This window comes from Medicago truncatula, chromosome 2 (genome assembly GCF_003473485.1).
Source record: "Medicago truncatula cultivar Jemalong A17 chromosome 2, MtrunA17r5.0-ANR, whole genome shotgun sequence".
Classification (NCBI taxonomy): domain Eukaryota; kingdom Viridiplantae; phylum Streptophyta; class Magnoliopsida; order Fabales; family Fabaceae; genus Medicago; species Medicago truncatula.
The window spans coordinates 17,629,132-17,641,800 of record NC_053043.1 but is presented as its reverse complement, the minus strand read 5'-3'; the positions used below and the strand labels follow the sequence as shown (position 1 = coordinate 17,641,800).

The following is a 12,669-nucleotide window of genomic DNA, read 5'->3' as shown; positions in this document are numbered from 1 at the left end:
AAGAATTAATCTTCTTTCATATTCGATCTTTACTAAATATCCTTACTATATATTATCACCTTTACCGTAAATGCAAAGTGGATTATTTGTATATTTAATTGAGAATGATGCAAGCAATATTAAGAGTAACTCCAGCGCTGATTGCTTAGTGCACACCTGGAAATATAGGTTCCATTTCTTAAGGTTTTCAGCATTGGAGTAAATACACCTGACAGTTTGATTGCTTAATTTCTTCTGTCAGTTGCTTATTTAAGCAATGCAAAAAGTGAATTGCTTCTCATTAAAAAACAATAAACTATAGTTGAATTGCTGCCAGTTGCTTTTCATGTTCATTCACGTTTGTTTACTGTGTACTGTTCATTCTATTTTAATTTTGAATTTATATTAGCGGTTATTACCTATTAATAAAATAATTGAATTGAATTAAAATTTAAATCTACCTATTAATAAAATAACTGAATTAAAATTTCCTTATTTTTAATATTTACGATTTTTTACCTATTAATAAAATAATTGAATTAAAATTTAAATTGAAACAAAATTAAATGAGGATTAAAAAAATTTAAATTTGTGGGGTCTAATATGAGTTGCTTATTGTAGTCAGCATTGGAGTAAAATTGATTAAGATTGCTTAGATGCAATGTGGCAATTTGGGCCCACAAAAAGTAACTCAAGCAACCAAAATAATTTCTCCCATTGGAGATGCTCTAATTAGACAGATCAATAAGAAAAAACTAATTAAAGAAATTGAAAAATTATTATTATTTTTTGACTATTTTATTTTATTTCTTACAAATATATGAGTAATTTATGAAGGCGATTTTTTTTTTCTTTTTTCAAATGATGTTTTTTTGTTGTCTAGTAACCTAATGACCGGAGTTCACACATTTTAAATGTTGAGAAGTGAGATGTCCGAGGTTTGAACCCCGACCCCTCTATATATTATGCAATGTCCCTACAAACTAAGTTAAACTTACATAAATCTCTTTTCAAATGATGTTAATGAATATGAAAAAGACAATGACTCGGGCTATATTTTACAAGAAAAGTTTTATTTGAACACAAAATATGACATAAAATACTTACACGATATTGTACTGTTTATTATATTTATATGACAAACAATGTTTTTTCACGGTTTCGCCAAGCTCAAGCTCAGAGCTACCGGTTCCGTCATACTCGATTCTATTTCTTTATATCTACTCTAGAGTTATTCGTTTTCCTTTTGAGCAGACTAAGAAGAAGCCCACATAGCGCTAGCAGCTACGACTTCTTCCTTCTAGGCTTACTTGTCAAGTACAATAACAACGAATTATGTACCAAAAAGCTTTATTTAACATGTTGTTTCCTCTCTGTTCCATCTTTCTAAATAAGTTAGATCAGTGCCCTTTGTTTATCTGAATGCTTTGCACTGCCCTTCTAAACAGTTTCTTTGATCTTGCTCAGTTTTCCTTTTCCCTTTGCTTCCAAAAGTTCAACCTATCCAAAAAAATTGTCGGCCTACAAATGTGGTTCTGATCCTTTTGATGATGTCGAAAGTCGTTTTGATATACGAATTTATCATGTTTCCATTTCATTTATCATTCTTGATCGGGAAGTCACCTCGCAACAAGATTCATCTGTTTGGATCTTGGTTTATGAAGGCCTTTTTATTGATTTTGATGATCAGATCTCTCTATATGAATGGAAAGTGGGTGCTTGAGATCGAGAGTAATTACTATTGATAGGGAAAATATAGGGAGGGAGGACAAAGTAAATAGTGAGGCTTATATTAAATTAATTGATTTATCATGGTAGAGAAGAAAAACGGCACATAGACCGTACTCGAGCTTCAGATCAATGTCCCCATAAGCAAAGAGTATGCCCGATTGTTTTTAAGAGAAAACTACAAAAAAAAACATATTCACCTCGATTAGAGACGAATTGCTTTACGCCATTGTTTTAGTTCTCATCTCACACTTAATAGGGATTGATATTACAGAAAATAGGTACTTATAGGGACTAACATGACAATAAGTAAGTATATTGAGAGATTTTATGATAATATTAACGAAATATTTTAAATTAATGGACTATTTTGACTAATAGAGTGACAATCAATGACTATTTTGAAATTTTGATAAATTGAGTAACTATTGTGACTACTCGTTACTCGGGATTAAAATAATTATTACCCCAATAATTATTGATCACCGTATAAATACAATTATCAGTATCATGTGTCATCTTTTTGTGTAATATTTTTTAGATTATTTTCTAAATACCTGCATAAGATCATCTTCATTGGTGAAGTCTTACTTAAGACATCCATTTTTAAATACCTGTTGCAGAGAAATTATTTTGGTGTAATCCTTTTGTGTATTGATTGATGATTAGTGAATCTAATTTAAGAATTTTGCTTGAGATGCTAGATTGAAAGGATTAAATGCTTATTAAGTACTACTATTAAAAAATTATAATTATGGAGAACACTAATCATTGCCCTTGGGGCATTGGATAACGCGATAAAAATAGAAATATAGCATTGAAAAATGATAAAAAATGATAAATTTAACTTTTTAAAAGTCAAAATGTTATTGAAATCAATGCAAACATGCTATTAGTAGTTTTTTTAACCATTACCCTCTATAATTATAAATGAATGATGCGTAAATGTAAAACTCATTTAAGAACCTGAAATTGATGTGCTCGTTGTGGATGCTCTAAACCCATCAAAAACCCACAAACCGCTCAACCCAGCAGCCATCTAAACCACACGACTTATAAGGTTGTTTCAATGTACCATGTTAACTTTGTGTCTAGTACGAATTAGGGACAAAAAAGGACAGACATGGTGACCCCAAGTCCACACAGAATGCTGACTAGACATAGAGTCAAAAAGCAAAATCGAATCTTTTTGGGGTCAGCCCCACCCTTGGGAAGCAAAGAACAACACGTACTTCTATTCTATCCACTGTTATATTACAATTTACAGCACAATACTTGCTTGCCACAAAAGAAACAACGCGGTATCTTAACATCATCAACCATAAAAGCATAAACACGTCAACAACCACATCACAACATCAAAAGAAACTTCCTAGTACACCCATTATTTTCAATTTTAATTCTTATTGTAAACAACACAAAATTCCCTATACAAAAATATCAATTTTATCACTTAATTGAAATCATTATAATAACATAAAGATCTTAGACCTCTAAACTAATGTCACTATTCTTCATTTTTACTACAATCTTAAAAAAGACATAACCAAAATATAATATAGGTCTATAATATAATACAAATTGTTTTTTTTTTAATTTCTCGAAGACATCGAGGTTACATAACTCTAATACAAATAAATAAAAAGAATTAGAAAAATGCAGTATTAGCACGACCATGATGTAATAGATAATGAGCAATTTGATCTCTAGCCTTCAAAGAATCCAAAGAACAAGCACCATCTTCAACAACCATTTCATCATCAAAAACCTCAAACTTCCATTCATCATCCATTTCTTCATTCATAATCTCACAAATATTATGAAGCACACAACAAGCACCAAGAACAACAGGTAAATCTTGCAACTTAATTTCAGTCCTTTTCTTCAAACACCCCCACCTACCTTTCAACCTACTAAAAGCATCTTTACCAATTTTCTCAATTTCACCAATTCTCTCATTAAATCCATGTTGTGTCCACGTCAGATTTTGGTGCTTATATGGCACTAAAACCCAATCCATAAGTGAATAACCTGAATTTCCAACTATCCAAATATTCTTCAAATTTCCTAATTTGGCCCTCTCATATAAAGCACTTTTTTCCAAAACTGTATTATCTTGCATTGAGCCAGGCCAACCTATACACACATCAGTAAAAACACCTTTACTATTTACCACACCTTGAACAGTTACTGAATAGCTAGTTTTTTGGTTTCTTTCAGTGAGTTTTTTGTTAAAATATAAACCAACATTTACCTTAGGTGCAATTATAGGAACATGAGTAGTATACATTACACCACCAATATTTGGAATACCGAAACTACCCTCAAACGCTTGTTTCGTTTCCTTCGTTGTTTCTTCATCTGGCCAACGAAGAAACTTCTGCATTAAAACTGATTTAATAGCTGCACAAACTTCTAACACAAGCTTATGACACGTGGATATTCCTAACCCGAATTTCTTCGAAACCAGCCTCAGCGGTTCGCCAGTCGCCAGACGGTATATACATACCGCCACGCGCTGGCGAACCGGAATAGCATCTCGAAGCGTCGTGTTTTTCTTCGTTACCGATGAATCCAGCTCATTGCAGATCATGTTGAAAGTTTGTTTACTCATCCGAAAACATCGCCGGAATTCATCGTCCGGGAAGTCTTCACGGTTGCAACTCTCCCACCAGTCTTTAGGCCGGTCTTTCACCCACAGCCTACGTTGAATAGGCTGCTGGTTGATAATATCTTTTGAATCTGTACCGGGCTGGTCCAGACCACGTTGGTCTGGACCAGATACAATAGCTGAAGCAGCTGTAATAGCAGACATACGAGCTTTTTTTGTTGTTGTTTGATGATGTTGGTCTAGCTGAGAGTAATGGTTTTGAAGTTCTTCCATGTAATGATTCATGGTTTGTGTTTGGTTGTTGAAATTTGAATTGAACATATCTCTATGTTGTTGTGAATCTAATAAGTACTTCTTTTGTTCTATGGTTTCTTCTTCTTCTAAAAGCATAAGTGAAGCTAAGATATCCTTAATATTGTTATTGTTGTTGGTAGTGTTTTGTTTCTTTGGTTTGTGTTGTTGGTCACCTTGGTCTTTTCTAATACGTTTCTTGAAAGTGTTGGGATTAATAATGTCTTGAAAGAGGTTATTGTAATCTTCTTGGGTAAGAAAAGGAAGAGAAGTGTTAATTTCCATGTAGGTGATTGTGGACGGTGTTGTTTTGTGATTTGAGTTTGAGATGGTTGAAATGTGAATGATGAAGAATTTATATAAGAGGAGAAATGTGGAAACGTGTGAGGTAGTGTGAACACGATTTTAGATTGGGTGGGGACATTGAAGGTGACTTTGACTGATTGTACTTTTTGGATTTGGAGGATAGAATAAGGATTATTTGTTTGTTTGTGGAACCGTGGTTTTTTACGCGGTAGGATTTGGATTTAGATGCTTCTTTTTGCACAATAAATAAATAAGTATTTGCTCTAAAAAAAACATATAAGTTTTTTTTGTCAAGTAGCGTAGTGGTTAGAGCTCACATAATTAAATTGTGGAGAAGTGGAGTGTCCATGGTTCGAACTCCGACCCCTGCATATGATATGCAATATCCCTACCAACTGAGTTAAGTTCACGGAGATAAAAAAAAATATAAGTTTTTAATAACCAATAAAAATAAGAATGATGTTATTTTGTTAAGGTGACAACTAGGGTACCCATGGAAGAATGGTGGGTAATTTACCCCAACCAATACACATTAGCCACATAAGCACATTTTTAAGTGGTATCCATGAACTATCTTGACCCCACCAACAAATTGCTCATTTTCATTGGTTGATGGGTAAATTACCCACCATTTTTCAAAGGTAATCTAGAAAAAACCTTTTGTTAAATGAGTAAATAGTCAATTACCTCCTGAAATTGTAGCTTTCATCAAAAACCTCCTGAATTTTGCAAAACTTCAAAAACTCACGTGAAATTGTCAAACGTCAGTCAAATACCCCCCTCTGTTAATTTCCTCCTCCATCCAACATGGTGACATGGTTGTTAACTGCTACGTGACATTGCCACATGATCAAAAAAGTCGTGCCACGTCACAGAGGGTAATTGACTATATTTTTAATTTTTTTTTTTTTAAAAAAAATCTAATTTTATTTTTCTTTTCAAAATTAACATTTGTGTCACCCACTCACCTTGCAAATACCCCCCTGAAATGTAACATTTACGTGCATATACCTCCCTCAAATTTAAAATTTAGCAAATAGTTTCTCAAATTTATACTACTTATATGCAAATATCACCTCATATATTTTTACTAGCAACTAGTGATAGTGAAGATTGCATGCAAGATCACAAAAACTCATACAATCTGGTCATTAGGGAGAATATTTTCCTTCAAATTAGAAAGATATATAAGATTGCAGAACATACAATATGGTAAATGATAAGTTACTGAAACTGAGTCAACTTTGACACTCCTAGTTTATTTTTGTGCGATTTTGGCCTAGTTTCTCAAATGTCTGATTTTATGCCCTCCACTTGTTTTCCCTCAATTTTGTGATGATTCATCTCTATTTGATGATAATTAAAGCTTTTGTATAATTTTGATGTCAGAAATTTACAAAAATTGACTTTTTACGGACCCCCAACAAATAATCCTTGCATGAATTGCCAAGGATCCAAAAAGTGCTACATTGATTCCTTTTGAGGTGTCAATTGAACAAATGCGTCCATAATGACTATGTTGGTTATTCCATATCCAAAAACCAACAATTCGCCCTGTCAATCCTCCATAATTCAAATGACTCAATTTTCTCCCATGAATTATTTGTGGCAAGCCTTGTCACATGTCCGACATGGGTATAATCAAATTAAAAGCAACTCAAAAAATGTTAGATAACATCCCTTTCTTCTTCATTTCACAGGACGTTTGAAGTCGTGGGAAGTGGCTATTAGAAACGGATACTGATGGTCGCCCCTTTCATCTATTTATGAGATTCTTATCTTAGGGACAATATATTGTCCATGAATTGGAACAAACTGAGCAAAACCAATGCTAAATGCAATAGAGCCGGAATAAACATTAAGGAATGAAGTAAGATAAATTTTTAAGGGTGAAAGTGAAATGAAGAAATGGGGTATAATCATGGAGCACGTGATCTAACATTTTTTGTGTTTTTTATTTATTTGGGTTTTTATTTTTTAAATTTAATAATATCCATGTTGGACAATTGAGAAGGCTCCCATGGCATAAAAAAATGGCAACTCAACACAAAATTGCGAGAAAACAAGTGGGGAGCCATGAAATCAAATAATTGAGAAACTTGGTTAAAATCGTACAAAATAAATTAGGAGGATCAAAATCGCAAAATTCAAAAACTTATGAGGCGGAAAGTGAAATTAAGCCTAATTTGATTTAGAGAAACTTAGACATGTAGTTTTGTGGATTTATAACAAGTTGTATGTCAAAAGAGAGATGCTATATACAACGACTAACATCATCCCAGACACATTACCAACAATTGATGAGTGTTGGATCGTTTTAGATCTTTTATTTAATTGAGAAACATAGGGGGAGTAAAAATGAGAAAGGGGTCCACCACAGGCACAATTAAACTCTTGTGATGTTTTTGTGAAGATTATTTTCGCTAGAAGTAGCATCAGTCACGTCAAAATACATATTAGGGGTAGACATGGTAGCAAAACCCACACCCGTAGGTACCCGCCAAAACTCACTTCGATTTGACGGGTTTGCTCTGCTTTGACTAGATTTTGGTATGAGTTTGGGTTTTTCTGATCTTAAAACACACCTACGAAATAGGTAACAAGGATATAAACACTCAAATCCTTCCCCGAATGTTTGATAATTGTCATGTTATAAAAACAATCATTGATATTTAAGGAGAAACCAAATCATTGAGATCATTTGGTAAAAGAAATGTTAAAGTGTGCATATTGCTGGACAATTCATTAAAATATCGAGATCGAGGCTTGAAAAAACTTCTTTTTTTATTAAAAAATTAATTCATTACAGGGGTACGAGGATGGGGCGGGGATATACCCGAAGCTTTCTGGGACATGTATGAGGTTCATTTTTTCATCCCGATGGATTTGGATAGGATAACGGGTAAGTATATTGGAATCGGCCCATTGCCATGCCTAGATTTGGGTTTTGTGGAGAGCTCTGCTGCCAAGGAATGCCGACAAGTGCAAACGAAACAGCGTGAGTGAGTTTAGAAACCAGTGACTTGGCTCTTGTTTAAGTACTACTGCCCCCTTTTTTTTTTTTTTTGTCTTAACAGTGATCTTAGAGATCGTGGTTTTAATAATATGAAGTTCAACATAAATACAAGGAAGGATCTTAGTCGAAAGACGGGGACAATTAAAGCTTTTTACGATCTTATGTTCTGCTATACTCTCACTTCAATTATCATATATCTTAATCATAAATTTGATTTCTAAGACATATTTAGTCCCAATAAGTGTTAAATTTTTCAAAGTGAATTGAATTCACTTCTGTAGGATTTTGTATTTGGAAAGGATTCACTTCTATTGGATGATTATAAGGAATTGTAGTATCCATAATTTTGGCCATTCCTATAACAATAAGTAAGTTGAAATAGATTTTTACAAGATTAACTATAAAATACCTAGTTTATAATGTAATCCAAACCCTACTTGGAAACATTTTAGTATCAATTTTGGAGCAGTCTAGCATTACTATGGAAACAAATGGTTCAAGTTAACCTCTAAGTATTGTACAACGGTATATCTTTTTTGGTAGCACATGCATGTGCTAATCAACACATCCATAATATGACAACTATCCACAACATTTTGATAAGTTCTATAACTTCAACCCTTGATCCTATGAGCTAAATCTAAGTGTCTTACACAATGACACCCCCTTTTTCTTGAAGATCCAAATTTTGTGCTTTCTTGTTTTCACTTATCAATGTTTGAGGAACAAGCCTCTTTGTATAGGCTTTTTGAACCTCTAGTTAGTAGATTCAAACATGAATCTTGCAACATCAATCACAATCACCTACAAACATTGATCTCAGACTGCCTTTCGGAACATTGACTCAAGATCACCATTGCTTGAATTTTCTTTGTTAGAAGGATCAGTCTTGAAATCTACTCCTCCAAATCCATATTGTTGCACAACAAGTATTGATGAATTTGAACCAAAACTATTTGATGCTAACATGTCACCAATAACACCAAGTTCAGGACAATCAGCCCATTCCAACAATTCTGTCAAAACCAAAGAGTTTCTTCCTTTTCCATGACCTAAAATATATAGATCAAACCCTAATTTGTCCAATTCTTCAAGCACTATAGGAATGTCTTCACCAGTATGCACTTCTCTTTCTTCATAAGTTATAGTATCCTCATTGTTCACTGCCTTAAGTCGAAACGAACCTACACGGTCTTCGTCCAACTCTCTTTGCTTTCCACTATCTAAAACAGCTGTTAATAGTCCAAGTGCTTCATTATTCACTGAGGAATCAACTTCGGCGGTCTTACCACACAAAATAATCCTCACCACAGTAAGCATTGTCCACGGATGCTTCGACATTCTCCAAGCAATTGCTAACGCTTCTCTATCATCAGATCCACCAATGAAAATCATAAGAATACGCATTTTGGTCTTGATTAAAGCCGAGTGCTGACCACGATCAACAAAGATTCCAACCGAACAAGGCACGTCTTGCATCACATTTTGGTTTATGTCTTTGATCACGGTATTCATTACTTCTAGAGAACCTTCCATTGAATTCTGCTTGTGAAACGGGAGCAAAACCAACGACGCTTGTTTCTCCAACGCTAAATTGTATATGTCTTTATGAATCGTCGAAAATGATGACATAGCAACAAGATTTTCCACATGAGTGTTAGCATTGTTGGATGCATATTCTTCAAAAACATTAGTGATATGGTTAGATGAGTAATTATTTGTTTCTGATGATTGGTCTAGGGTTTGTGATACTGTACTAAGTTGCTGTTCTTGTTGGTCCATTTGTGCAACTAGAAGTGCAGTTGAACGTCCTTTGAGTTCAACAAGTTGAAGTGCAAACACACGTAAAGGCGAAACAGTTGTGCCATTGCAAGCTTCAAGAATATTGATCATTCCATTGGCATGGCGAGCATTGTGTACACAAGCCATAATCCTAATCTCAGAAGCAGCTCTCAAATTCTCTATTGTCCTTAGCTTGTTTTGCTCAAATGTAGCTCTTGGTTTATACATTGCATTGATGATAGGTGCTACTACAAATGTCATAAAAAATATACTATACACCATAATTGTAAATGCCTGCGGACCCAAAACCTGACCAATATAAACAAAATTTACATTTAGTTATGAACCAAGTACATACAAATTTATGAGTGAATGAACATTTTAGTCTAGAATTGCAAGACTAACTAATTTATCTTTTGTTCTTTGCATATGTTTGCATGTAGATTTTTATTAGGGGAGAGAAGGTAATGCTTAGATGAGTAATTTTCACGTCATTTCATGTCATATGAGGTTTTTTGTGTCTCACTTTTATAGAGAAGGTAATGCATCTGCTGATGGCTTTGCAAACCTAGGTCTTTCTTTGTTATCCTCTGAGTTATTTTAGTCAGATATTATCCCTGATTTCATTAGAATAGATTACACTGGAAATAAGTTGGGAATGCCTAATTTCAGATTTAACACCTTTTAAAAAGGTTTTGGTATAGTTTCTATTTTCTATTTTCTACTCTTTTTTGGTTTATATTGAATTGATGCTCTTTGAATCTATTTAAAAAAAAGAAAGTACGTAGATTTCTAGGGCATAAATCAAGTTAAGGGACGACGAAAATAATTTTGTTTAAAATAAAATCCCTTGTTATTGATTTTTTGTTTTGCTAATGAATGCATTGTAATTTTTTTAAAAAGCACATGAAGCTCAAAGGGTAACAAAAGGTTTTATCAAGTAACAATAATGTATATATACAAAGAAATGAATAATACCTTTCTATCCCATCCAATGTTTAGTACAATCAATGATAAGACACCTTTTGTATTCATGAGCACTCCAAGAGCCATACTATCTCTAAGAGACATTCCATATATACTTGTAGCAACTACAGTGCTCACAATCTTGGAAGAAATCAACAAGATCATGATAACACAAACCAACAACATATTTTGACTAAGAGACAAATAAAGAAAATAGGTATTACTTCTCAAACCTATACTTGCAAAAAACAATGGTGCCAAATAACCTGATGCAATATCTTCTGTTTGTTCAATCAACATGTCTGTAAACTTTCCACGTGGAAGAATTAACCCAAAAATCAATGCTCCAACAACAGAATGTGTACCAAGAAATTCAGTAACAGTTGCACATGCAATAACACCAACTAATACATAGGTTAATTGGTATGCATCCCATTTATCTTCATCTGTTTTTTTTACTATTATTTTGTTGAGTGGAGGGCGTAACACAAAGTAACAAAAAAGAGCAAACAATATGGTTAATATCACTGATACTATTCCAATTATACCATTAATAATAAATGGTATAAGACATATAAACATTGCCCAATTGATAAAGTCGTTCATTGTAGCTGCTGTTAATGCCACTTTTCCAAGTCCAGTATAAAGAATCTTAAGATCTGAAAGAATGTGGGCCACCACTGGAAAACTTGTGATAGTAACAACTAATGACCATAATAAATAAGCATTACGGTTCATATATGAATTCTCATCATATCCTTTGGTTTTCCCAACCAAAAAATATGTTCCAAGTCCAAATAATATTGGAATAATTGTTCCAACAATTGCAATGCTTGATGCCTTTTTTCTTGCTCTTAGTACTGAGTCTAAGTTCATCTCTAAGCCAGTGACAAAGACATAGAAGATGATACCCAATTGTGCTATAGACTCAAAACTAAGGAGTCCCTTTATACGTAGTATATATCCAAAGATTGTGTTGGGATTTTTCTTTAGGGGAATATATATATTTATCACGAAAGCAGCCTGAAAAAAAAAAGAACTTGCATTTAGAAGGAAAAATTTCTCAATGTATATAGGAATTCAAAATTATAATTAATACATAATTATGTATTCCCGTTATATACAATTTTATGTATTTTTAAACTTTTCCGACGACCATTATAATTGTTTGGCAGCCTCGGCACTAGGTTCCGGCAGCCACGGTCCCTCGGAGGTTTTCAAAGGTTTTTAGGGGAAAGGCCACCGGAACCGGCTTTCGAATACCAAACAACGAAGACCAAATGGCTCTCAAAAACAAAGACACAAACTATATATGAATTATTCAAATACGTAACATTTTTTCTTCTTTTACAAACAAAGATATTGTTTTCAAGATTTGAGCACGCGACCTTCTTATCATAAGATAACAACCTGATTATCACGTCCAAGCTCGCATTCTACATATGTTAATGTGCATTATAAATAAAAAAAAAGGAAAAGAAAACCATGCACTTACAAGAAGCTCAGCAACGAATTGAGGTTGATTTAAGGGTCTTAGGATCCAGAATGTTACACGATTAGCCACTGCAACCGCTAATATTTGTTTGACAAGTTCTTTAAGGTAATATTCTAAGACATTTTCAGAATTCCATATTGGACCAGGATTATCTATACGGTTCACAAAACAAGCAATTTCTTCCTTCGGCGTATTAAGCTGGCCTTTCATAAATTTTGCTATATCATTTTCATGTTCCATAATGACTTATTCAAATGATATGCCTCAAAAATCTTGATATTCTGTGTTTTATTTCCTTTTCTTAAAATTTCATGGAAAAAGCTTGTAATTCTTTAACTGAATTCGTTACATTCTCTTCTATTATTAGAAAATTTTATTGTCATCTAGCTTCTTGATACATTTTTATAATTAGTTAATTATTAACTGTTATTACTATAAGGGTCACAACCTGTCAACCTAGCTATTTTCATGTTAGGTATTTGATTATGTAAAAAA

General features: G+C 33.4%; 2 protein-coding genes across 2 annotated transcripts; both read right to left on the bottom strand.

Annotated features, from left to right (window-relative positions):
- Positions 1-3,160: 3,160 nt before the first annotated feature.
- On the bottom strand, positions 3,161-4,955 carry LOC112418981 (protein ALP1-like). The gene has a single exon (XM_024775606.2). It carries the CDS (start codon positions 4,892-4,894, stop codon positions 3,356-3,358), a length of 1,539 nt encoding a protein of 512 aa, XP_024631374.1. The 5' UTR covers positions 4,895-4,955; the 3' UTR covers positions 3,161-3,355.
- Positions 4,956-8,750: 3,795 nt separating this feature from the next.
- Positions 8,751-12,414, bottom strand: LOC11442852 (cation/H(+) antiporter 15). Its single transcript, XM_003595198.1, has 3 exons — positions 12,175-12,414; positions 10,692-11,702; positions 8,751-10,022 (listed from the first exon to the last, which is right to left on the bottom strand). Exons 1-3 carry the CDS (start codon positions 12,412-12,414, stop codon positions 8,751-8,753), a joined length of 2,523 nt encoding a protein of 840 aa, XP_003595246.1.
- Between the last annotated feature and the right edge of the window lie 255 nt (positions 12,415-12,669).